Source organism: Haplochromis burtoni, unplaced genomic scaffold (genome assembly GCF_018398535.1).
Source record: "Haplochromis burtoni strain Fernald_Lab_line unplaced genomic scaffold, NCSU_Asbu1 Contig_71, whole genome shotgun sequence".
Lineage (NCBI taxonomy): Eukaryota > Metazoa > Chordata > Actinopteri > Cichliformes > Cichlidae > Haplochromis > Haplochromis burtoni.
The window spans coordinates 2,114,648-2,142,405 of NW_024582432.1; the positions used below are offsets into that span (position 1 = coordinate 2,114,648).

The following is a 27,758-nucleotide window of genomic DNA, read 5'->3' on the forward strand; positions in this document are numbered from 1 at the left end:
GAATACCAACGGATTTACTTTACCAAACTGACCATCCCAGCCTTGCCGTAATGGTCCATTTGATTCACCTTTTATTGTTTATTTTATTTTCACTTACTGAATACGGGACAGACTTGACTGGGGGAAAGAAGGGGAGAAAGAAAGAGGGCAAAAGAACAAAAACAACAAAACGGGCAGAGGAAAAAAAAATGCATATATCAATCACCTGGGTCACCTGCTGAGAAAGAAAAAAAGAAAGCAAGCAGAAGAGAACAAGAGTAATAGAATAAACAACATCACAATGATATATGGGAATATGACAGTAAATACTAAATGTTAAACATTATTGTGCAGCACATAAGATCAACAGAACACAGTGTGCTTTGAGGTAGGAGCCAAAAAGGGTGTAGTTTGTGGGTGTGATCACCCGTGTGTACACCTGTGAGCATGGACGCGCTTGTTTTTTGTTTTTTAAAAGGTTCCTTCATGTAATGATCTGCTAGAGGGTGTGGGGGGGCCACAGCCCCGTCCTCCAGGGCATGAAGCAGGTATGGAGGAGATCAAAACTCCAGACATCCAGAGGCCCCCAGAACACAAGAGACCAAGGAAGACCAACAGAGGGGCAGCCGCGCCACTGTCCCAGAAAGAGCTGAGGAGAGTCCCAGATGAGGGCTCACTCAGCAGCCGCGGAGCAGAAGCCAGGGGGAGTTGCAGTGACGCGCCCGTGAGCTCCGCCGGCAGCCAGCTGCGCCTGAGTGACCGAGCCCCAGGCCGAGAGGCCGGGGGCACCCCACCTCCGAAGTGGCCCGAGCGAGCCCCAGGCTCCAGGCCCCGATAAGCGGCCGCCAAGGAGTGAGCCGGTGTGTACCTGGACGCCCATCCCCGGACACAAAGAACCACCAACGCACCGATGTCTGAGGGGGTCCGCCACTGGCAGGGGAAGTGGTGGTAGGGGGAGATAGGCCTCCAAACCTTGGAGGGCCTGAGATGTCCCCAGAGAGGTGGCGCCTGACACCCAACCTGACATATAGACACAGACATACAGGCACACACAGATACAAACATCCATTCCCACCTTCATGCTCTCATATGCACTTACTCCACACTCAACCAACGTGGAGACAGACATAAAGAGACGTTGTACACACGATCACACTCCCCAAGCGTACTCTACAAACCGGGTCTAGGTGCCCCCGCCCCTGGAGGGGGGAACTGCACCCAGACCCAGGTGGTGTTTCCCTTTTCCCTGCGGTGGGGGGAGGCAGACCGCCCCGACTCCGCAGCAGCAGGAAGGCTCCACACTCCAGACCGCAGTCGGACGGCCAACTCCTCCTCCTAGCCCCCCCGCTCCAGCAGGTCGCAGAGAACGGGGGTGAGAGAAGACTCCAAACCTCCCTCCACCCGCTCATTGTAGTGTTGATGCATGTGTGTTCTAAGGTGCATTTAAAACCCAGGAGGGCATGGAGCTACCTGCCAGAGAGCAGCAGGTAAGCGCATGGTCCCTCCTGCTAGCCCTCAATGTCTACGTGTATTTAAAATTGAGAGGTGGGCAACGATGCCAGGGGTGGGGTGTACACCCTGATGGTACTTTGGACTCCGTGTATCGTGCCCACCCCCAAGATCCTATATGTATGTGTAATGAGAGTGTGAGTAATGTGAATGTCTAAGTTGTGGGATAAAATTGAGGCAGAGGCAGCCAGAAGGGGACAGAGGGGGGTAGCCTCCTCTGCACCCTGGTGACATACCCCTACTCCAAGGCCCTGCATGTGTGGGTGGTTGTGGTGGAGCGGGAAGAGGGAGGCAGCTGGAGATGGGGAGGGAAGGAAGGGAGGGGCAAGTGACCCCTCCCTGGGGCCAGCTCCCCCGCTGACCCCAGTAGGCACCCCCATACTCCGCGACCCGCCAGGGAAAGGGGGCCCAGGCCCATCCAGACCGGGCCCAGTGCAGCAGCGCCGCCCGGCCCCACAGAGCCCGGGACAGTCCACCCAACCCCACCACAGAGAAAACTGCACCCACCCCACCATCCACTCATCTTCCAGACTACATAAGACAATAAACACCCAGGCTGAGATCTTCCTCCACCTCTCCTGTATCTCCCCCTCCTGCAGAGGGAGCTCCTGGGAGAGGAAAGCTCCTGCAAGATGTGACAATCTCCCCCACCAGTTGAAGAGCCCCCCAGGTGGCTCGATGCACCGGCGGCACCCTGCTCCAGGGCTGGGCCCCCATGCACCCACCCGCCCACAACCCCGGCAACACACCAACCAGGACCCAAGCCCCCGAGGCCCGGTCCGGGTCCCAGCCCAGAGACGGAGCGCCCCCAGAACCTCACGCCCATCCCGGACCCACCCAGGGGCAGCCAGGCTACCAGGTCAGTAACCCACGTCCGTCAGCACAGACCCTCCCCTAGCCCCGCTGCACGCAGCCGCGAGGAAACAGTCACCGGAGAGCCAACAGAGCCCCTAACCGGACATGACCGCTACCCCGGGTTGAGCCCCCCAAGGAAGATGCCTCCGGGGAACCCCCCGACGCCCTAAGCCTGTCCCTACCCCCACACCAATCACAACAGTGAAGGCGGGACCAAACTATGACCCCCCACCCCCACTAGGTGATGGAGCTGATCAAAGGAGCCCAGAGCAATTGATCTGATGTGGTGGCAGAGGCTGTATCAAGACTAATGTAATCTAATAGATAATTTCTATATTGGTTAGAATTAAGATTATTTTTATTTTTCCAGTTCATGAGGACTGTTTTCTTGGCTATGCATAGGGCAGTGAAAACCATATGGGCTATATTCTTTTCTGAAGTGACATTATCTAAGCTGCCCAACAAACACACTAAGGGGGAAGTTGGAATGTTACATTTCAGACACTTCGATAAGTCTTCACATATCTCGCGCCAAAACTTCTGAACTGGTGGACAGAACCAAAGAGCGTGGATATAATTGTCCGGTGAATTGGTTTGGCAGTGTGAGCAGTTGTTGGTAGACGTAAAGCCCATCTTGAACATCCGATGACCTGTATAGTGTACTCTATGTAATATTTTGTATTGAATTAATTGAAGACTGGGATTTCTAATTAGATGAAAGGTTTTTAAGCAAATCTGAGACCAGAAGTTTAGGTCTAAGTTAACTGATAAATCCGCTTCCCATTTTGCAATAGGAAGTGATATTGATTCATCTGTTTTAGAAAGCATTCTGTATATTTTGGATAGTAATTTGGGGGTGTTTAAGAGTAAGAAATTGAACCACACTTGGTGGTGTTTGTAGTTCAACTTGACCCGGTTTAAATTTCTTTTTTACTATGGATTTAATTTGTTGATATTCTAAAAATCTTTTCTTGTTGATCCCATATTGTGTAACTAGTCGTCAAATGAAATAAATTCTGTTCCTTCTAGTATATGTTCTAAATATTTGATTCCTTTACCACTCCAATCTGAAAAGTTTATCATATTATTGTTTTGTAATATGTCAGGGTTGTTCCAGATAGGTGTACGTTTGCATGGGATTAATGAAGACGCCGTCAATTTTAGAAACTCCCACCATGCTGTCAGAGAAGAGCTGATGTTGATGCTTTTAAAGCATTCATGTCGTTGGATGTTTGAGCTGATAAATGGTAGGTCTGAGAAACCGTTCTTAATAAGAAAGTACAACATGATGAAGAGACAAATCACACAAGGACTGGTTTAAAAATCAGTGGGAACAGCTCTTATGGAGTAATAAATTCACATTTTTGTTTTAAATCTTTGTCAGTAGGAGGTCAGAGGAGACTTTCAGCAGTGAGTGCGGCGACTCTGTCATGATTTGGGGCTGCATTTCAGCTGCTCGGGTGGTTCTTATCAAAACTGATGGGATTGTGAACACACTACAATCAAATAAAACAATCAGACTTTGATCCAATACCATCTGAAAATCAGCGGTACGTTAACCTCAACAGGGGTTGGGAATGGCTTCATTGCATGACAATGATTCCAAATATAGTGAGAATACAGTAAAAGCATACTTAGATAGAAAAAGACACCATGAAACATGAAGTCGGTCTCCCCAGAGCCTGAACTTCAACATTACTGAGGCAGCAAAAGTCAGCCAACATCAAAAGAAGAGCTTTGGAATGTCCTTCAAGAAGCCTAGAAACTATTTCTGAAGACTACTTAAATATTTACGAGAACGTTTGTAAAGCTTTCTTTACAAGAAATTAATTACGAGAAAGCTTGAGTTCGGGTTGTGTTGAAGGATAAAGATAGTCATACCAATTATGAACTTTCAAGGTTGTTCGAATTATACAGACTCAGTTTCTCCCTTATGTGCCGTATTTCCATATATGTTTACCCATTGCTGCACCTTCAGTTTTCCTAACATTTTGTTAGGAATGCTTGTTAGATGTAAAGAAATGAGGGGTGGCTCAAGATTTTTGCCCAGTACTGTAAGTGCAAGTGAGTAAGTGAGGTCTAATTATGCAGGATAATTGAAAGCACCTGTGTCGGCTTACAGGACCTTTAAACCTGTATTCATGAACATTTTCCACAGCAGACGTTTGGATATGCTGCAATAGCATTAGTGTGATTAATATTAAAGAGTGACTTCTTTTGCATACTAACTCAGTGGGACTGAGTCATCATGATTCTCAGTTTGCTTTTAATTAAATTTACTGCTGTGACAACTCAGTGTCTGCCACAAAAAGGTTTCATTATTCAGCAAAACAGCATTAGCTTCTTTTAAAATTAACACAACTAACATGTTAGTGAACTGCACCCTGTGTTGTTAATAAGTTAATATACATTAAAACTAACAGATGCTAAAACTAACAATTTCACTTATTTTTATTTTTTCAAAAGTTGAGTTTTTATTTTTATTTTAGTGAAGTAAAATATTTTCTTCAACAATTATGTTCACATCTTTTTTCAGAGGTTTGGTATATTGTACCTACGAAGACCTCCGTCTTTATAGTGACGCTTTCCATCGTTTCATCAGAGCCCCTCCATGCGTTTAGTACTTCCTAAGTATTTATGTAGACTACATAGATTGGAATTCTGCTGCTACATGCTTGTTAAAGATAGTCTGCAGATAGTGCCTATGGCTCCAGTATCTTTGAATCGGGGAGCTTTAGCCTGCTATATGAAGGTGGGCCACCATAAAGGATCATCTTTCTGTTTACTGTTGGGCATTGTAAGCAGCAGTTACTGAGCGCAGTAAAGGTTAACCGTACAGCAACAGACAAAACAGGCTAAAAGGTTCCACCCATTTGTGTGTTAGCTTAAAATACACTGAAAAACATTTGTCTATCAAAGTATTATTTGAACAAATTCATTAAAGAGCCACATGTTTGTTCTCAAATTTGTGTTTTTCCACTTTGAATTGGTGAAGGATAAAAAATGATCACAGCAGGGTTGGAAACGTTCGAAAAGGTGGAATGAATAGTCAGCCCTTACTGCTCCGGAAGTGTAGATGTGTGTGTGCACGTGTATGCGTGGTAGTACGTGAATGAAATCCACACACACTTACAGATTCCCATGCAGAAGCCCATTCCTTATGCCTCACAGACTTAATATCACTCCTTCACTTCATGTCCCTGCAACCACAGTAATGAGATGATGAACAACACCAGTTCTTTGCCCTCAATTTACTCCCATCAGAAATTAGAGCCCTTGTTATGCTGTAATAATCATCGCCGTTGCCTCCGATGAATGCCACCGTTATTATACACATTCTAGTCAGGAACAGAATGGGCATCCTCACTCATTACCCCCACAGACAAAATGTAGTGTGATTTATGACCATGACCAAAGCATTTGATTGCCTCTGCGTCTGCGGTGCCACTATCAGGAAATGAAGCTCACAGCTGAAATCCAATAAGGAGCACACAGCGCGCACTGAAGTTCTCATCATAATCGTAGCTATTTACAGATTGATATAGCTGTACAGAGCCCTGACATATTGTCTGTTCCCTGCCTCTTGCAGATGAATCAGCGTTTATCCTCATATTACCTCCCCGCACGCCTGGATCTAACCCTCCTCACTCCTCTCCCTTTATCCTTATTGTGTGCTTGATGCAGATGAGCGATTCACGCCTCTCATTCTGTTTACAACCATGGAGAAATGGGAGAATGGCTCAATCATATGCCTTTTAGCCTCTTGTTTTGCTGTTTATGTTAATTTCCATGATATGAGACATTTTTGTGCCGGTGGCCTTAAATTAAAAACCTGGCCCTGGTAATGGGAATTTGAAACAATGTTATACTCTGATGGTAAAAGTGCAAATTGTTTTTCTGTTGTAATAACTTTTGCTCGATTGTCATCGCGCGTCTGCTTTTTCGTTTGCTGTTTTAGATATTCCACCAGCTTGTATGAGACATGGACAGAGACTGTTGGTGAGAGTTCTCAGTACAACCTCAGCCTGCCGTTAATCAAACGGGACCCGGACACTCAGCTGATCACAGTCAACTTTAACCCACAGGTCTACATTAGCTCCCACACAGTTTGAAAAGCTGATGGGCTTGTGCTTTTTGTAATGAGATATATCAGAGTGGTGATATATCAAGCTAATTTATTTTCATCTTCCTCATTAGTATGGTCAGTATTTCAGTTTTTAATTGAAATGATATAATGAGTTATAATTATGGGCCAAAGTGATTTTATCTTTTCTAACATCATGAATTTTTAAAAAATTATCATCGGCTTGTACTGATCAGACCAATTTTAATGTCTTGATATATGTTTCAGTGCTTCTAATGTACTTTTTAATCTCTTCCTAGCTGGCGGCTGTGCTTAGAGAGGTGAAGTACTTAGTGGCAAGACAGACCGAAGCCATCCCTGAAACTGCAGTGCAGATCTACACCATCAGGGGGCAGCTGTGGCAGTATGTGGCTAACCTTGAACTCACTGTGGACCGATATAATAAGGTTGGATCAGATTAGGTTGCAAGTTTTCAAACTGTGATGTGGAAATTTATCGTCAAAAAACTGCAAAAAAATAAATATATTCTGATGAGCTTTAAAGTGACCACCGTTATTCTTCAACAAAGCCTGAACTCTTCTAAGCCTTCGTGTGATTTCTTTAGGAATAGTTCTGATTTTTGAAGACCACTGTGCTTTACATTCTCTGTTATACCTCGCTCCTGACCTCTGATACTAACCAAAAACCTCAAATTTGGATTCATCATTGCTATTAACCTTTTAAGCACCCACGCACCCAAAGATGGGCGCAAAAGGGAGGAGATCGTGGAGATCAGAAAACCGCTGTGGGCTTAATAAGTTATGTCCAGTTTTTGTGTAATATGACTTAGCTCAGCTATTTCTCCTCCTTATACTTCCGTCAGTTTTGACAAGAGCTCCAAGACCTGAAATGCAGTCCCCAAACATGAATCCTGTCATGTGCTGTAGAACATTTTCCAGGCCTGAGGAGCCCATGTCCAAAGAAGGCTTTTTAGCACCTTCAGGAGTCCTAGAGAACTAGACCTCAAAAAAAAAAACAAAGAAGCTCCTTGAAAGCAGAATAGAAAAAACAGTATAGCTTCTCGCTCTGTGACAGGAAGTAAGCAAGTAAGGTGGGAGGAAAGAGGAGACAACAGCTTGGTGAACCAGTACGCGTCTGCTTTAATTTAAACAGTTAACAGCTGTATATTTGCTTGTCTCCTGACACTGCAGATTAGTCTGATAAGGTCTGTGACTGCTGTGCATAGAGCAAAATGCCGCTCATTTGCAGCTCTGAAGTGCCTCCCATAATTTAAATTTTCTCCAGCATAAATATTCAGTATATTAGTTGCCAGCTACAGCCCTGGTCTAAACCCTGGCACCAAGTCAGGGTTTGTTTGTTCGGGAATCACTGCTAGCAGGTACTCGACTCTGTTTACCACACGAGCTTTGCTTTTGTAGAAATGCTCCAGCAAAAGTTTCCAGTCAGATTTGACCTTCATCAAAGTCACTCAGAGGAAACTGCATGATAGAGGGTGACACTGAAGAAGGCGCTAGAAATCTTAAGGAAACATCTAGAGGAACATGATTTTCAAGCACAATGTCAAAGAATAGAATTTACAATAACTTGTTAATAACTACAATAGAAATTATGAATGCATATATAATATATAATAGAATAGAAATATAAAGCTGACATGATGCCATCAAGGCTGGATATGATGAGAAGCAATCCTCTCAAATTATTTAACATATAAATTATTTAACACAGTAAAATAATCTATGAGCTCGGGACAGTGTGCCTGGGTGGAGCACTATCAGATAATGGAGAAGAATAGCTCTGTGACATGCACATTGCAATTAGACATGTCCTTATCTTTTTGGAGACTAGCACTATCAAAAATATACAGAATTATTTACCATTGTACAGTGATGTGCAAAAGTCGTGAGCCACAGTTCTGAGGTTTAGCTGAATCTATGATAAATGCCAAAGATAACAAACTCTGGCAGGGAAAAGTCGTGTTTTTGCACCAACAAGGTGATTCCCAAAGAGCTATTAGCAAAAACTTTGGCACATCTTGATACAGTGTGCAGTGTGTCTTTTAAAAACATGGCCAAGTGGAGGACAAAAGAATTGGCAAATGCACAGAATCTGAAAGTCACGTCCTTAAGACACAGGAAAAAAATCCCACAAAACACTGACACAGGCCTTTGCTGGATTATTTCAGAAATGCATTTATTAGCTGAATTACTTAGTACATAGTCTGCGTTTATCAAAGACACCTTCACAGTTTTAATAAGAACTAAGCATTAGGGCAAAATAGCAGTTTCAGTAATGCGCCATGAAACAGTATACAGTTTCGTTGTGTAATTAATTCAGCCACACAAAGCTCAACTACACGTATTACAGCCACCTCAACGACATGATTACATTTTTAAAAATGTAGAAATCCAGTGTTTCAGGTAGGCAAAAGTTCAAGTCCAATTAAGTCATGACAGCATGGAACAATGCAGAAATAGTGACTATAATGAGGACGACATGCCGTGTTGACGCTCTGGGCTTGTGCTTGGCCTTTTTGTAGAAATGATATTTAAATGATTTTTTCTGTACTCACTTAGTGGGAGCAGAGAATCAGGTCTCTCGCTTTTTTTCCTCTGCTGTTTGGCTGCAGGTGGTGCACTCCGTGCTTGATGTGGAACGTCCTCTGATTCAGGGCCAGCTCAGCGACATCGACGCTCAGCTCAGAAAGGCAGAGGACAGTCTGAACTGGAACAGCCAAGGTCTGCACATTTACTGATTAGTAGCCAATACAGCTCCGGACAAATGACACATTTAAATATGTCAATTTCTGCTGTCAGTCTAGTGACATTAGTTACAACAGTACTCAGCTGACACCACAGTACAATGGAGATGGCATCACTTTGCTGAAGAAATTATGCAAACCCAGTACTTTTATTTCTTTAAGTGTTCTGTGAGTATTGAGATTGACAGAGTTTAGTGCTGATAACATCCCTGCAACACTAAATGGACATCATGTCTATGATTGAACTGTGTTTTCCATTCTTTTACCGACACTTTGCAGCAATGATGCAGCTTCCTTCTTTCATTGTTACAGCATGTTGGATCATTTTGACATTCCATTACTTATGTACTTTAATTTAACCCAGAAGACAAATGTGTAGAAATACTGTGAAGTGGCAATGTTTTTATTTATGTCTTAAAGAAAAGCAGCTGATTTCTTTGTATTTAAGCCGGTGCTGACCAATCACAGCTCTTTGCATCTTTGCAAACACAGATTTTAGATTTAGTAGATGTCTGCTACTGAGCTTTGTTCAAACAAAACAAAAGAGAAACAATGCAGTACTCAGTGTTATATAATATCTCAGGCTGATTGCTGCTGAAATTTATTGAAAATTAAGCACAAAGCTAGTCAAATATTTCCATCTGACTTGTTCAAAAACAAAACAAAAAAAGAGCATGTACTTTTCTGATGGAGAAACTGTGTTTTCAAGTACATTTAATATAATTCAGGTATTAAAAAGGGGTTTTTATTCCTCATCTTAACAGCATACTCTGTATTTAACGTGGAGTGGACACAGTGGCAGTAAATGAGGAATGAGATTCCTGAGGGGAACCAAAAACTGCACAGCATTTTATAGAGTTAACCGAAGAGCAGGGGGTCTGGCTTAGCTCTGTCCAAAGTCACTTGATTCACTTCATATACATTTGTAGTTATGCTGGTGTTACTCTTGGCAAGCAGTGCTTTCCTTGATTTTGTTGACAGTGTGGTTGCCAGGTTGGTTACTATGCCTGCACACAGACTTTAATAATTTACACTGTGTTCACATCTTGATTGCTAAGCAGTGATATTAATTCTTGCCATGTGATATTTCCTTTATTCTGTTTATAAAGTCCTGTAAATAATTTATTACCACCGCCAAAGCGGTTATGTTTTTATGTAGTTTTTGTTTTGGGTACTTGTGTATCATCATCCTGTCTGAATTAATTTTAAATGAATTATAAGATAAAATGTTTTAGAGATGTAGAGTGGGGTCATGTTAAAGATCTATTAAAATTTGGCTTATATTTGGCTTCGCAAATTGACCAAATGCCTCATAATTTAGCATACTTGAAAGAAGTTTTGCCTTCACCCTCTACATCTTCCTCAGTGCCTCTCTCAGCCTTTGGTATTTCTTGAGGTTCTCGTACTCCTTCTTCCTGATATATCAACATCTATCACTGTGGCCATCGTCCACTGTTTGTCCACCACCACTATATTGGAGGTTAACCAGTCACCAGTTTGTCCATCAGTGTCTGGAAGTCCCACAGAATTTTATCTCCATCATTCTCAACCATCCTGGGGGGGTTGTATTCTATTTTGACCTCGGGGCTTCCAGGCCATACTCGACAGAGATGTTCTTGTATATTATGCCGGCCACTTGGTTATGGCGTTCCATGTATGCCCAGCCTGGTAGCATCTTGCACCCTGCTGTTATGTGCTGGATTGACTCCGGGGCATCTTTACACAGCCTGCACCTGGGGTCTTACCTGGTGTGGTAGACCGCAGCAAATATTTTCTGGCACAACTTCACCTACATGGTGTATGGAGATGAGGAGAAACTCACAACGCAGGGGCTCCAGCAACACTTAAAAGTAAAGAGGAACAACTTTATTAACGGACCAACGCGTTTCAGCTTATGGCCTTTGTCAGGGTCATCATCTGGTGTGGTAGACCCCAGCCTCTAAGATAAGATAAGATCACCTTTATTAGTCCCACACGTGGGAAATTTGTTTTGTTACAGCAGAAAGTGGACAGTGCAAAAGTTATGTAGCAAAAATTGGAATACAATATGAATAATATACTGTACACAATTGTACAGAATAGAATAGAATAAAATTAAATACTATATACAGTAGAATAAAATAGAATAAAATATACAATAGGATAAAAATAGAATACAAATTCTATATACAACTGATATACACCATAAAAGATGGCTGAGGCCACCACAGACATGGAGACACAGGGAACATAGGGGAGGCAGGTAGGTATTAGTGCCTCTGTGCATAGCCAGGCATTTTATGTATCTGTGCTCTTGATTTGCCCACAGCTCAGACCGATGACAATGAAATTGCTTTACTTTTGCAGCAAAAGAGTTTCGCTTGAATCGCTCTGAATCATCTCTATGCTTTCTACCTGCTAATTTTATGAAGACACACTCACACACACACTCATGAAATTGAATTTTCCAATTAAATATATTAAAATAGCAGCGATGAATGTTTTTTAACCCCGTGAACCAAAGCTGAAAGTCCTGACTGTAAGTCACAGGACTGCAAACTGAATATATTAAACAGCAAAAATAACAGAAATATTTTGTGTCCTAAAAATATGACCCTGACTCAATGTTTGCTGTATTACAGTAGATGCATGATTACAAACAGCAATGCAGAGTGATCAGGCAGTTATCATTTCTATGAATATTCACAGATGATGAGATAAACATGCTTTCCTCATTCCTCCCGTCATGGCCCTCTGTGCCATTTCCAGAGCAGAGCCGTGTGCTCTGACACGCAACGTGAACACAGAGGCTTTGCTTTTTGAAAAGCGCATGAAATAAGAATAGGAGAGGTTTTTAATCATTGATTAGCTTTGACTGACTCAGAGCAGGCAGGCTCGTTGCTAGTTTCTTCCACTTCAGGATTCCCTGAGGAATGTAGCACAAATGAGAGGACTGTTGACAGTACGAGCCAATGCACTCGAAGGTGTTTGGGGACAAAGTCACAGTTCCTCTGCAGACCATACACTACATTCACTTATCTGCCTTATGTTAATATCTGTGTGTGTGCATGTGTGTGTGTGTGTGTGTGTGTGCATAGGTCCCGAAACTCATGTTTACACCATGAGACTTACATTTTTCATCTGTGTGGTTGACCCAGGCAGGATTATTCAATGACAAATGTATCTGTGTGAATACATTTTGAAAAGTGATAAAGTGACTGTCCCAAGTCTGACAACAATAGGATTTATTCTCTGTTTGGCCCATAGAAGTCTAAAAGAAGGACACATTTAGTGCTAAATAACAGAATTATTATTATTACCACCAAAACTGAACCATAAGCCTCTTGAATGGTTTGTATTACACACATCTGTAATATTAGTCTGATAATCTGAGATAGATGCTCAAAAAGACACCATCAGCAAAGAGTAAAGAGTCCAGTTTAAATAAATGGAAAATGGACTGTCCTTAAATTGTGCTTTTCTACTCTACTGGAGCATTGCATGTATGTGTTCTAACTGTCCTGTTGGCATTTAATTGTATTTTACAGAAAACAAACCCTGCCTTATTAAAATGACTGAGTACAACTTCTTAAAAGTCCATATGTACAGAATAAGCTCCTCTAAGGATATTTTCTTTAAAAAGTTCAAAATTGATTGTTTCTCCCTGACTGATAATTCTGGTAAAAGCCAGTAAGTTCTCAGGAAATATAGCAGTATTTTTGACAACCAGGATACTATAAATGTGACTCCCTGTTCGTTCTTATGAAACTTTCATGAGCTTCTTTTGGCTTCTGCATTTTGAGGGCACAGAGCGTGCACATGAGATTTCCTCTGTCTAAGCGAATGGCTTCCTTTTAGCTCCCTGAATACATGTATATAAACTGAATAAGATAAATTAATCATACAGATTTGTCAGACTTGCTTAATTATAGCAGACCTAACAGGTCAAACTCTGATAAGAAAGCCAGTCATTAAATGGTTGGTGACACGAAGTGAATTCATTATTTTACAGCAGCACCTTTTTTTAATCATATTCTTTGGGACGTACAGTTAAAGAATGTGATGATATATAACCTTACACTGTATGTCCTGAAAAGCAGGAAGGGCTACTTTTGTTAAAAGTTAAGCCTTTTTCTGCATTTATTTACAGGTCAAATGCACTTTTGTGCCATGCAGAGGTTGTGGAGTTTTTAAAAATCTCATTAAAATGTTCTTGCAACCACAGAGCCACAAAGAGAAAACTACGAAATGCTGAAGTTATTTAGTTACCCTTATTAGTGTTTATTTTAAATGCAGAAGTCAGCTTAAAAATGAGCCTCTAGTTTCATTCAGGTAATACTTAATTCAGAAGTGCAACTACAAAAATCAATTAAAAAAGAAAATGAGTATACATACAGTACTTATCAAAGGCCTTAGGATCTGAAATTAAAGGAAGGATACTTTCAAACCTCATGCAGTGAGATTTGTTTTTCAATTAAGTTAACCCACTGCGAGGAGAAAAATATTTAAATTTAACTGTAATTGTTGTGAGCACAAATTGCCTTTACAGCAGCACCAGTTCCTTAGTTTTTAAGGTACTCGGCAGGTGGGATGGTGTAAGTATTTTACAGAACTCACTGTCTTGTCTCTATTCATGTAGCTGTTTAGACCATGTCATCTGTTGCACGACTCCTTATTCTTGTGTCTTGAAGTTAGTTATTTATGACTCCGACTGCATGCTAGGGCTTGTTGTATCAAGCCACAGAATACATTTGGGGCTGATTGTTAGATGAAAAAGGTATCGAAGAACTGTATACAATCACAAAATGACAAAATGCAATCACAACGGTGTGGTGTAGTAAGTCATGAGATTCAGTCGTGAGCTGAGTATGGACAGCTGTGTGCAGTACTTCTTAGATTAGACTTTAGTGAAAGCAGGTAATATATGGACCAATAACTGTCTGTGGTGGCCCACAATTCCTTCTGTATCCTTGTACATTTTCTTTGGCTCAGAGCAGTATTAGGAGTAGTTGTACTAAGCCTGATCACTGCATACAGTAAAGACAATGAGACAGTTATGACAGAAGTTTGAATAAACAAGATGTATTTTGCACTTTAGTAAGGCAATTCCAAGTTTAAAAAAATAGTTAATATTAGAAAATAGTCTCATTATGACATTAGAAAGAAGACTTTCTCTTGTGGAGCTCGCTAAAATCTCTTTGGGGGGCATCGGTAAGTTTTTCTTTATATCAAACTCTGTATTGTTTTAGCTGGACAAAGTCATGTTTGTAAGAAAACCTTTTGTATCTGTGTTCAACCAAAGGATGAACCACATTTATATGAAAGGATCATAAAAATCATACAACCTTTGAACTTCAGTTTTCATTTTCAGTATATTTACAGACTTTTACAGACACTGAATGTGTATTTTGTTAAATATTGGCAAAATATGATAGTGTGGTTTGGAGCTTAGATTCTGTCAAACCTTTTTAAGACACCCACAGCTGGGAGCTCCCTGTCAATCAGCAGGGAAAATCATATGCTGATTATACCTGTGCCTTAGTGCAGATATTTTAATACAGCCTCAACTTTAGGTTTGATTTATCCATCCATCCACCTGTCCATCAGTTTTCTGCTGCATATCTAGATGTGGGCTGTGGAGGAAGCAATGTATGTAGAGAAGCCCACTGTTTATTATTACTGCAACCTTAATGATAATGTAAATGTGGTTCATGCAGCTGTCAGGTAATTGCTGCTAATTAAACAGCACCAACCAGTTTAATGCTGAAAAGCTGTTGAAACTGGAGCTTTAGTGAAATCTCAAAATTCTCATGTGCTTGTAAGGGCTGTGTGCCGGTCTGTTACTGTTGCAGACGACTCTCTAATCCACTGCTAATTTTGTTGGTATTAATTCTTATGTGAGTATCTCATGTAGTAGCTCATGGTTAAAAATATCTTAAAAATAGAAAAAATCCCAGATGCTTAATTTCTTTTTTGCATATCCCTGTGTTGTGTCTCTACATCCTGGAATCAGCTAATTTTTTTGATGTTTTGAAATTTATTTCAAAACATCAAAGAATGATATTGAAACATTTTTTTTAACCTATTTGACCTTTTAACCTCTTTCAGGTGTTTGGGAGTATATCCAGGAGGCGCGAGACCTGGTGTGTGACCTGGAAAGTCGGCTCCAGAGGGCCAAAGACAACGTAGAGGAGATTCTGAGCTGCATGAGGTCCTGGTCCACCCCCATATTTGACAGGAAGGAGGGGAAAAAAGACGCTCTGCTCAGTTTGGAGGACAGGACTGAGAGGCTCGACAGATTTTACAGTCTGATTCGGTCTTCCGGGGAAAAAATCCACTTCCTAGTTAAGGTGCTTTGCTCATTGTTATGTGAAATGTCAGATGGGCTTTACGTTTCACTCACATTTCATCATTTTAAGCAGTTATAATGGAGTCAGCAATTTAGGATTTGAACTTCATTTCTGCAGGACTTTTCAAATGCGGTAAAGATGGTGATTCATTATGAGTGTCACACTCTGTTATGTCTCTTAGTGCAATCGGGTGCTGTTCAAAGCTGAGCCGTCCTCTGAGGAGTGGAAGGCCTATGTGGAGTACATTGATGACACGATCATAGATGGCTTCTTCAACAGCATTGAGTGCTCTCTCAGGTTTTTCCTCGATAACACTGGTATGATTTTCATGAATAAATAATACTCTAAATAAGGGAGAAAACATAAAATAAGTACTTATTTACTGTTTGTTGTGTCTCAGTCATGTTGATGGTGTTACTACTTGCTGTCTCAAAGCCAGAATGTTGCTGGCAATCCTGAAATTAATATGAAAAAAATGCAGTGCTTCTCAGTACTCTGATCCAACAGCACCCTTCAGCCAGCACTGAATTGGACAGCTTCTTAGCAACACGTCCTCTGGGTTTTTGATGTCAATTGGGTGTCCGCCTCTATTGGCTGTGGACATAAAATAATTCTGGACTTGTTAGCTGGCATGAGTTTTGTCAGCCAGTTTAGATGGACTGGGATGTGGTTCAATATGTGATGGATTGCTGCCAGAATGCTACTGTGACCAAACCTTCTACTCCTTGTTCCGCTTCTTCGTCTTTTCCTTTCCCTCTCCTTGTTTGGCTTCAAAAACTCTTAAACTCTTTAATAAATGATGTGACCCAGGGGTAGCTACGATAACAGTAGGTCCAGCATCTAAAAGCTCTGGAATTTAGCTGTTCTTTCCTTAATGCAGTGTCTTGTTTAATGTAAGAAACACAAGTGTCCATTAAAATAAAAGGAAAAGCAGAGCGAGAGTTTTAAAGCAGCGCTAATCCCAATTTTTACATCATAAGCTGATCAAATGAAAAGCTTATAGTGACAAATTCACATGGAAATATCAGTGATGAGGGGGCAGTTGAGCAGGCTCAGTCCTTTCAACTTGATTAGGTCCTTTTAAAATTAAGCACTGAATTAGAACGCTAATAAGAACCCAGTGTCAAATCTCATTCACTTAAATATGAACATCAACATGTATCAGGAGCGAATGGTAGTTGTTGATTCTGATTTTCTGTTTTCATTATATTGTAATTAATTACAAATAAACTGAACTTTAGAAAAAAGCTAAACCACAAAACTGAAATGATATTATAATATATGTTGAATGCCCTTAGTCTAACTCTGACGGTTTGTTTAGCAGACGAGAAGGCGGTGCGTGTGTTTATTGAGTATGTCCATGTAACCACCAAATGTTGCTTAACAACAACATTTGAACGAGTTATTGTATTATTATTGTTCTGGATTTCTGAGACTTATAATCTGAAAAATATCACACAACACTAAATACATCTAAACATTTCATTCTGGATCCAGTCTTGAAACTGGAATCAGTTCTGAGTAGTTACTACTGAAAGAATGAGGTCACGGATCCAAGCATCAGAAATGAGCTTCCTCGAAGCCAGTGGCCCTTAGCGATAGCATGAAGGACTCTGAATAGAGCTGCGTAATAGACTCTGTGCTTAGACTGCTACCCTTGTGACCTGGACATGGATAAGTAGCAAAAAAGGCTGGCAGGCATATTTCAAAATATCAAAGCTCCTTGAATGTCGAAACATTTTGAATGATTATATAGGTTTACTGCTTAGAACCAGTAGACTTAAGGAATAGTTGTACACAAAGTACACGTGACAGATGTGTATAGAGGTTGTGGCAAATCTGTGAAGAGTTCAGTACTCCTGTTATCTGGTGAATACCAGGTCACATGTTGGGATGTTGAGCCCTCATGCCAACATCATGGACTCAGTTTCTGACACTTTGGTCTGAAACGTGCAAATGAGGAGCCCGTTATAAGTTTTGCAAGGCTCTGCCAGTGCGCCTCCTGTTCATCCTTGCACAAGGAAGCACATGCTGGCACTGCTGCTAGGTTGATGCCCATGTTCTGAGATCTTCTCCACACTGTTGAGACTGTGCTGGGAGACACACCAATCCTTCTTGCATAAGCATTCATGGATGTGTTATACTGTGATGGTGAAGTGTTCGGTTCTTCCATTAATATACAGTAAACTTATTTTAAACCTAAGCTTGAATAAATAGTAATAAGGAATAAGCCAGTTAGGTTAACTCTCATTTAGGTTTCAGTTTTTTATTTGACCAAAGAACAGAAGTCACATTTAAACCTTGGAGGAAGTTTTATATGGTAGGTAATGTTCACATTGCACTCTCTTTTATAATTCAATAATAAACTGAAACACAAACATACAAAGTGCAAAACACAAACAATAAATCAAAAGCAATTCAAATAAAAAGTAAAAACATCCTTAAAAACATCCAACTGGATTATAAACTTAGAGGCCATAAAAATGTAAAAGTATTCATATAAAGGATAATGTTAATGTTATATTATTTGATTTAAAAGATTGGGCCAACTCTGATTTTCAAAGGTTGAGTATTTATTAACTCAAACGGCAAGAAAAAAACAGCCTGAAAAATCCACGAGAGCGCAATCTGCTAGGAGGCACGACCACATACAGAGTCATGAAGTGTGTGATATGTTTTGGAATAATTCCAAACGGGGGAAGTGTAAAATGTATCTGTAAAAACGTTACAAGGAGCCAATAAATGGATCAACACGGAGCTTTTATAATAACATCTCAAGTGGCAGTGTTCTGCACCAGGTAGAGCTATAAAACGGTGCTCACAAGTAGCATCTTAACACTTATTCAAATCATAAAATGTGTGTTGCATTTCCTTTCACTTCAGACCAAAGAGCTGTCATTGCCCCCCTGTTTGAGGCTCAGCTGGATCTGAGGGTTCCTGACATGGTGTTCACTCCCTCTCTGGAGGTTGGGACTAGAGAAAGTTTGTTTGAGCTGGTGGAAGGCCTCATCAATGATGTGTTTGGAATTTCTTCACTGGTGCCGCGCCTCGCCCAGCATAGCCCCTTTCCAAACTACCAGGTACAACTAGTTTCATGCAACTCCAACACATGTAGCTGGTCACATTAAGATTTAATCTGGACATTTTTCACTCAGGCTGACATGGAGGACATGGCTGACCTGGCAGACATGCGTAATCTCATCATGGAGCGGATCCAGGCGGCCATGGCAACGTGCTGCGAGTTTCGCAACTCTCTGGAGCGTTACAGCTACCTGTATGTGGAAGACAGGAAGGAGTTCATGCGTCAGTTCCTTTTGTACGGCCAGATTCTCACCAACCAGGAGATGGAGATTTATCCTGACAATAGTGTCTCTGAGAGTCCACCAAGTCTGGGGAACTTTAGAGAGCAGGTTAACAGGTAGGCATACTCAAGAGGAATGTGGTGTACGTAAAATTTTCATCTGAGGACATTTTTAAGTCATATCTTAAAGCAATTCATCTAAAATTTGGATTAAGGTTTTGTTTTCAGTTGAGCATAAACGTAATAGCTTGTTTTTGCTAAACTGCCATTGGTTTGTCTTTGTCCTGTAGTTATGAGAAGATATATGAAGAGGTGCAGGCTCTGGAGCCGGTGCATGTGTTCCACAGGTGGATGAGGGTGGATGGCCGTAGCATGAAGAGTGCCTTGCTCAACATAATCAAAAAGTGGAGCTACATGTTCAAACAGCACCTCGTTGATCTTGTTACCAACAGGTATGGCACCCAAACAACGAAAAAAGTTACAATTTTAGCTTCCATCCATTCTCTTCCACTTATCCTTATCAGGGGAAGCCTGGAGCCTATCCCAGCTACCGTAGGATGAGAGGCAGGGCACACCCTGCACAGGTGACTAGTGTTTCACATGGCTAACACAGAGAGACAGATAGCCAGTGCCACTAACTGTATGTCTGGACTGTGGGTGGAAGCTGGAGTACCCGGAGAGAACCCACACAAACACAAGGAGAACATGAAAACTCCTCAAAACTAGGCCCCATGTGGTGAAGTCGAACCCAGGACCTTCTTGCTGTGAGGCAACAGTGCAAACAACAGCGCCACCGTGCTCCCAAATGAGCATTTTCAATAAATATGATAAAATGCAACTGGGTCCAATCCAGGTAGACAGGCTAATATTACAGGACTTGTTTTACTAGCTTATGGCTCAAGATAAGATAGATATTAGTGTAAATTAAAATAGAAATGCTGATGTTTGAAACTGGTGGCTCATTAAAATCCTGTTCCCCTGTCCTGTCTCCAGTCTGTTAGACTTGGAGAAGTTTATCACAGTGGTTCAGGCTGGGTTGAGCCAGCAGGTGGAGGAGGGTGATTACGATGGCCTGGTGGAGGTCATGGGTAACCTGCTGGCTGTTAAGGAAAGACAAAATACTACAGACACCATGTTTGAGCCTCTGCAGCAAACCATCGCTCTTCTGAAGGAGTATGAGCAGGAGCTGCCCGATGTGGTTTACAAACAGTTAGAGGTAAGGAGCGATGTTCAGTCATCTCCTATTATTTTCAAGCCCAGATTGTTTAGTCTGTTTCTTCCAACTGAGACAGAGCAATTTTTCTTCCTTTTTCTTTGCTTTTTTAAATCTCTGTTTCATGCACTTCCTCCTGGCAATCCATCATCTGTCAATCCTGCCCTCCTCGCTTTTCTCCCCCTCTCTGTATCTATCTCTGCATCTGTCTGTCTGTCTGCAGGAGCTGCCAGACAAGTGGGACAATGTGAAAAAGCAGGCAGTGTTGGTCAAGCAGCAGGTGGCACCACTGCAGGCTGTCGAGGTGTCCGGTCTTCGTCGAAAGTGTGCTGCTTTTGATGTTGAGCAACACACATTCAGGGAGCACTTTCGCAAAAGCAAGCTCTTCAGGTAGAAAATCTCTGCTGTGTATAACATGGTGATCAGAAATAATGTGTCTAATCACACATGAAGAAATGTCAAAGTGTTTCGCATGCTTAAAACTTACTTGAAAGAGAAAGATTGAGCTTAGCAATTTCACAAAAAACAAAACAAAACCAAAAAACGTTGAAATTATATTTGTATTCTGATGTAGCTTGCTTTAGCAGCAAACAAAGTGTTACAATTTTATGTACGCTAGAGCTTGGACATTTTTCTGTATGCAAGCAAGACCGTAATTTTCCTGAACATAGATATCTTTCTTGAGGTGGAATACAGAGAGAAAAGTAGTACACAATCCTGCAGTTACAGTGTTGTTTTTTCAAACCTGGGTTCCTCATCCCTTTTAGATTTTCTTTGCCATGCTTGAGTTTTTTAACACAAGCCCCTATAGGATTAAGGGTAGTATTACAGGAATGCAGTCAAGCTCAAATAAAGTATCCAGAATCCCATTGGATCTGGGGTCAGTTCAGTTGTCTCGCTGCAGCGGCTGTGAATCTCCTCTATCAGTTAAAAAACAAACAAAAGATACATAACAACTTTGCTGAAATTTTAATATTACAATTACATTTATTACATATTATCCTTCCATTATTGTCAATGTGTTCATATTTATATTGCTAAAGATACATTAAAGTTGCATTAAAAGGACAATGTAACACTCTGGGTTACTTGTAATCTCTGGTTCTTTGGACAAAATGTTTGACTACTGGAGTTGCATTGGGTGACTAAAGCTCCAAAAACACCATGTTTGTCTATGATAGAGCATGTGTGTTCATGACAGACCTTTTGAGCCTTCCTTGGGACCAGAGATGCCCCCCTTGTAAAACTTAACACCAGAGATTGATGTTCCTGGTTCCTTATGGCAGCTGCTGCAAAGGAATGTTTGCCAAACTGGTTTTCTGCTTTGGCTTGCTGAGCGTATTGTGGGAGTGTTTGAGTGTCTGTTTTAGTGCCACTTTGCCAGCAAATGTGCCAGTGATTAGCAGAAGTCTGTTTGCAGACCTTGCAATGCAGAATTAGAGTTGGCCTTCGGTTCTGACCTTTTGGCAGGGCTGATAGCCATAGCTATAGCTGTTGGATAGGGGTGAAACTCATCATGTCTCAGTCATGACAGTAGCTGAGTTCTCTTAGTTGAGTCAGCTGACAAGCTAATGGTAGTTTAACAGCTAATTGCGGCCTGCTAACAAGCTAATGCTAGTTAGATACTGAAAAGGATTTGTGTTCACGCATTAACCCAAGTTACAGTTGTTACAATTTCCCAGATTTATTTATTTATGAGAAAAAAGTGGATATTCTCTTAAAATACTGTTGGGCACTACTATTTATTTTATGTAGAATCTAATGTAACTGAAGGCACAAAGATGACAGATGAGCTTATTTCTTCCAATTATTACTCTATTGTCTGCTTCTGCTAGTGCTAAATAAGGGGATGTTGAAGTATAATGTGCCATCTCATTAGAGTTTTCCAGAACATTTCCTGTTTAACTTTCCTTTGGTGATGAAGTTGAGTGAGGACCTTTGAATGTTTAAGAATGTCACCTTCCTAACCTTCTGACTAGATAATAGAGACGCGTTATCTTGAGGCTCTCACATCCGACAAGGCTAATTGAATCCTAACATAATGATAATTAATTCATAGGTGGAGATGCTTCGTCATAATGTATAATTGTCAGATTACTTATGTGTGTAATTGGTCTCTTAATAACCTGGTGATTATTTTCCCATTAATGTCATGGAAGTCATTGTTAACTGTCACAGCACTGGGACTCTCCTCTGGTTATCCTGCAGAGGGTATAAGATGAGTTTGGCGAAAACCGGAGCCTTTCATTACCTAAACACGGCGTGATTTATACTGAGTTTGTGCAAATGTGTGTGTGTGTTTTGATGGGTGCCTGTGTGCGTTCATGCATTTGTCCAGGTTTGAAAGTGAAAGCCCCTACCAGATGTTGGATGCATTCCACCGGCAGATCCAGGAACGGGAGGCAATTATGGCCTCTCTGGTGGAGTCTGCCAGCCTGTTTGAGGTCACTGTGTCAGAGTACAGACAGCTCCGACAATGCAGGTAAAGCCCAACGATGGAATAAGAAAAAAATAAACAAACATCACAAGACACTGATACATTTAAAACTAATTTAGAGTCGTTAATTTAACATAGATGCTCTCTTGCATTCAGTATCTGAGCTGTTTCATGTTAGATTAATCAACTTTGTGCTCTGTTTCATTCTCAAGGCATGAGGTGGTTCTCTTGAAGGAGCTGTGGGACATGATCACCATGGTGGAATCCACCATGACAGCATGGAGGACAACTTCCTGGAGAGAGATCAACGTGGAGGACATGGAACTGGAATGTAAACGTTTTTCCAAAGAGATTCGCATTTTGGATAAAGAGGTGAGAGGAGAGACGTGAAGTCAAAATACTTATGATCCACAAAATCTCTTTTTCAAACATCCAATATGGGAATTTTACTGATGCTGAATTGGAAACAATCTTTGCATACTTCACATACTAATTTAAGCCATGTATTTAATAAACAGAATTTTTTCAGTGCTCAACTGTGATCAAATTTTCCACCTCACACAGCATGATGCTGGAAACAGCAGTGAAACATTTGGTGACCTTACTGACAAGTTCAGCTCTTCATCTAACATATCGCTCTGACTCCCTGCTCAAACCAGCGTGGTATGTCCTGAGATTTGATTTTCACCGGGTGTAATCCATATGCTTGAACCAATGACTTGGTGGTGTTCCAGGGTAGGATAACAGAGCCCTCTTTTCCAGTTCTTCCATGTATAAGTTGGCCACAATGGGTCAAACTGACCGTTGTATGTGAAATATGTGGAATGACGACACAGATCCAAGAGCAGACACATTGGTCGGTGCTGAGAGTGATCCCGTTGCTGAGGCTGGGGTCATCCTGTAATCTCTTACAAACTGCCTCAGTGACTGGAGCACAAGTTGAACATCATACTCTCACTTTTCAAAAACAAAATCCAAGATGTTCTGGATGTGGTGTTCAGAGCTGCCAACCAACACGTTGAGGATCGAAGTGAGAAACTTTGAGATGAATTAGGTGACTGAGTTACAGATATGTGTCTTCGGTAAACCATACAGACTTGGTGTAGCTTACCCCTGGGTATAACCTGTGGTATCAGGTCCAGTCAATAGCATTGTCTTGTTCTGACTGCCTCAGACATTCTATCGTCTTGCATTGTATTTCTTGTAACTATTTCCTAATGAAAGTGGACTTTGGATTGGTGGGTGCTTTTAATATGAAGATGCAGTAGTAAGAAATCCTCAGGCTGTGGTAATGTCACAGCAGATGCCGTGTTCATCCATTCATCTCTTTCCTTAACCAGTCATTCAAATAACAGTTGCGGGGGGGCAGGAGCCTATCCCAGCTAACAAAGAGCGGGAGTTGCGGTTCTTCTAGCACCGATCATCAGTCAGTAACACATTATAAACTTGGCCAACACATTCATCCTCACATTCACACCTACAGATAATTTAAGATCTCCACAGGAAATATATAGATGTGTTGTACGTAGCAATTGAATATATACTTACAGTTCTGTTATATCCATGTCCATAGAGTTTTCTTTAGCATAATACTGTAAGGACAGAGTAAATAATAATAATGTTAATGTAAATTTGTACATTAGGCCCACAGGAATATAAAGCAGCAATAAAGAATGGAGTGAAATCAGGCATTTAAGGATTTCAATGTCTTGCTCAAAGTAAAAAAAGTACAACTCAGAATAAATCTTGAACTGCTGTTTAAAGCTGCTTTCCTCTGTCCTAAACATGTGGCCTTGTGTGTGGCAGGTTAGAGCGTGGGAGGCCTTCACAGGGTTGGAGAGCAGGGTGAGGAACCTCCTCACCTCCCTCCGGGCTGTGGCAGAGCTCCAGAATCCAGCCATACGATCCAGACATTGGCATCAGTTAATGGCCGCTACTGGAGTCCGCTTCACCATGGACCAGGTTTACAGCTTATTCTAATTTTTAAAAAACCCAACATGTTGTGGAGTTTCATTTAGAGTATTTTAACATTATTATCACACTAGCTGCAGTATTTTTTTTATTCAGGTCCAAGCAGATGTTGTAATATTTTAATGGAGGTTCAAAAGCGGGTTCTTACACACATAAGCAAATTCATTTTTCAGCTCCTCTTTGGGGTAGTTTGTGCTGCAGAAGTTAAGATGATAGGTTTTTACAGCTTTTAAGTCTGTACAAAAATGTATCACAGAGGCTAACTGATCTGCTTTGATCTTTTTTTAATATATAGATTTATATAGTGCTAGCTTTGTAAGGCTCTGACAAAATCCTCTCATACACATTCAGCTGGCTACAGCAGGGATTTGCTCGACTACCATCAGAGTTGGTCTACAGCTGCTAATCTATTCTGACAAAGTAGCATCAGCAGCATCACCACTGCGCCTGCACTTTTATCCCTGCACTTGTTTTAAATGAAACACAATATTTTTTGCATAAACATTTGTCAGTGTCATCTGTCACATATTAAAAACTGACCAAATGTGCCATCTCATTTGTTTTTTCATACTATTACTCATTTAATAAATTAATCCAGATTTAATTGTATAGTATGATTTTAGAGCAACAGTCACCTCAATACCCTTTATATTGAAAGATAAAGACCCTGCAATATTAGATAGAATAACCTATCATAACTATGACATAATCCTCCATGAGCAGCACGAGCAGCAAGAAGCCAACTAATACTACCGAAGCAAAACTAACATTTTCTTCACTTTTTTTAAAGAAAATTCTAGCAGCTATTCTTGAGGTACTGCTGACAAAAGAACTGCGGGCAGCTCAGTTCCTGGTCCGTGGCTCTGTTGTACAGTGGCTAGGCTCGGCACTCAGCACGAGCTTCCTGTTTTAAACCTTAAATGGGGCCTTTCTGTGTGGAGTTTCCATGTTCTCACTGTGGTTTCCCTGTGTTTCCTTCGGGTACTCCAGTGTCCGATCCAAAAGCATGTTAATTTAATTTGTGATTCTAAATGAGCTGTGGCTGTGAGTTAGATGCAGTCCTTTAAATAGGTCTAAAGTGATTTTTAGTGGTCAGTGAGACTAAAAAAGGCTGTGGGTGATAAGAGGTCAACATTACAGTCTGTGAGTAACTAAGTAACCTTTGCTTACAGGTAACATACATGTCTACTTGTAGGTGACAGAGTTTGTGCAGTTAACCCTTGTTCATTATAAAAAAATGGATGTCTGCTTTTGATAAATATGTATGTCCATGTTACTCTGAAACTAGCTAGTATTCACTGTTACTATGACTTTAATATCACCAGATTTGAGTTCTGGGTATTGTGACATAAGCAGTGACATGGCTGTCTGTGAGCAGGAGACCACTCTGGCTGATCTGCTGCAGCTCAACCTGCACTGCTTTGAAGACGAGGTGAGAGGGATCGTAGACAAGGCTGTTAAAGAGATGGGGATGGAGAAAGTCCTGTCTGAGCTCAACTCCACATGGACAGGTACAGAAACACGAATTTTTAACTTCTAACATTAATTTTTAATTGTTTTTTTTACCTGCTTATGATGTACTGATGGACTTTATTGCAGGTATGCAATTCCAGTATGAGCCCCACCACAGGACCAAGCTCCCTCTGCTCCGTGCAAATGAGGAGCTGATTGAGACGCTGGAAGACAACCAGGTCCAGCTGCAGAACCTTATGTCATCCAAGTATATCGCACACTTCCTGGATGAAGTATCTTCATGGCAAAGCAAGCTATCTGTGGTCGACTCCGTCATCTCCATCTGGTTTGTGGTTCAGCGGACTTGGAGTCACCTGGAAAGCATCTTCCTTGGCTCTGAGGACATTCGCTCACAGCTGCCTGAGGTTACACACCAAACACATACATACACACACACACACACACACACACACACACGCACACACACACACACACACACACGCACACACACACAGTTCATACAGTTATATATTTCAGGTATCCGTCAGTGTCAAGCTTATATACATGCAAGCCTCAACCTGCGCCCCAGTTGTTGCCATATGAACCTAGGCAGCATAACGGTAATAGCTGTTAATTAAGAATCCATTAATTAGCCTTACTTAGTTTAAGAGCTGAGATTACACAACTTTTTAATTGCTCCCGTGATGTTCAGGCTGTGCTTAAGCCCAGATGTTTGCTATTAAACCTCTGATTCTCCCTCTTTCTTGTGGGAATCAACGCCTGCCGGGCTCCCTCATGAAATCCTCTGCAGGACTCCAGGCGCTTTGAGGGGATTGATGCCGATTTCAAAGAGCTGGCAAACGCTATGCACGAGACGCCCAACGTAGTGGAGGCCACCAACAAACCAGGCCTGTTTCGTAAACTGGAGGACATCCAGAGCAGGTGAAAGTTTAGCCAAGATCAGCGGTTCTCTGTTTCTTCCCCATACGTCTCACACAAACACACACACACATACTGACTCTGCATGTGCTGTGCTATTTCTACAGGCTTTCTCTGTGTGAAAAGGCTCTGGCAGAATACCTGGACACCAAGCGTCTGGCCTTTCCCAGATTTTACTTCATCTCTTCAGCTGATCTGCTGGACATCCTGTCTAATGGGACCAACCCACACCAGGTGGCTTCACAAATTTATGCCCAAGGGATGGCAGTGAATTTAATGCTTCAGTCTGTTCACACAGATGAGAAAAAAACAGTACTAACGTTTTCAGCTCTTTCTACAATTTACTTTACTAACAGTTTTCTAAAACTATGCTCCATCGTGTCATTAGGCTTTTGACTCACTGCTGCTGAATTTTGTAGTACATTTAGTGCCCACACAGGGGCAATGGTGCTTATAGTTTTGTATGTTACTCCGACCTCCATCATGAGTGCACTGGGTTTTTTTTGTCCTTAGAAAAATAAATAACTGTTAAAAACAACTCGCCATCAAAATCTCTTTCATCAGAAGCTAGCAGAGGTGTAGCAGAACACTGGTCCTGAAAAGCAACACTGTAACGTTTCAAACCGTGAGTGTAAATTGATCCCGAGCTGTGCCTTTGCTCAGGTCCAGAAGCATCTGTCCAAGCTGTTTGACAACATGGCTAAGATGCGATTTGAAACCGATGGAGAGGGGAATCCTTCGAAGATTGGTCAAGGCATGTACAGCAAGGAGGAAGAGTATGTCCCTTTCAATCAGTCCTGTGACTGCAGTGGACAGGTAAAAAGAGCCTTGGATATCATCATTTCTAGATGGATCCAAATGCTGAAGACGTTAATGGTGTTTATCTTTGTGACTTACTGCTGACATTGACAATTTTTCGAACCAGTCC

General features: G+C 41.4%; 1 protein-coding gene across 1 annotated transcript in view; it reads left to right on the forward strand.

The window, feature by feature from the left end:
* The window catches only part of dnah9 (dynein, axonemal, heavy chain 9), a 183,886-nt gene that overhangs the window by 15,790 nt on the left and 140,338 nt on the right, over window positions 1-27,758 (forward strand). The window contains exons 12-29 of the mRNA XM_005923750.3: window positions 6,302-6,428; window positions 6,727-6,873; window positions 9,057-9,165; window positions 15,276-15,517; window positions 15,699-15,834; window positions 18,401-18,597; window positions 18,673-18,935; window positions 19,109-19,270; window positions 19,812-20,034; window positions 20,255-20,421; window positions 22,370-22,513; window positions 22,681-22,840; window positions 24,275-24,430; window positions 25,818-25,950; window positions 26,039-26,316; window positions 26,703-26,833; window positions 26,938-27,064; window positions 27,494-27,646. Coding sequence (XP_005923812.1) covers window positions 6,302-6,428; window positions 6,727-6,873; window positions 9,057-9,165; window positions 15,276-15,517; window positions 15,699-15,834; window positions 18,401-18,597; window positions 18,673-18,935; window positions 19,109-19,270; window positions 19,812-20,034; window positions 20,255-20,421; window positions 22,370-22,513; window positions 22,681-22,840; window positions 24,275-24,430; window positions 25,818-25,950; window positions 26,039-26,316; window positions 26,703-26,833; window positions 26,938-27,064; window positions 27,494-27,646 — 3,055 coding nt within the window. The remainder of the gene's footprint in view (window positions 1-6,301; window positions 6,429-6,726; window positions 6,874-9,056; window positions 9,166-15,275; window positions 15,518-15,698; window positions 15,835-18,400; window positions 18,598-18,672; window positions 18,936-19,108; window positions 19,271-19,811; window positions 20,035-20,254; window positions 20,422-22,369; window positions 22,514-22,680; window positions 22,841-24,274; window positions 24,431-25,817; window positions 25,951-26,038; window positions 26,317-26,702; window positions 26,834-26,937; window positions 27,065-27,493; window positions 27,647-27,758) is intronic.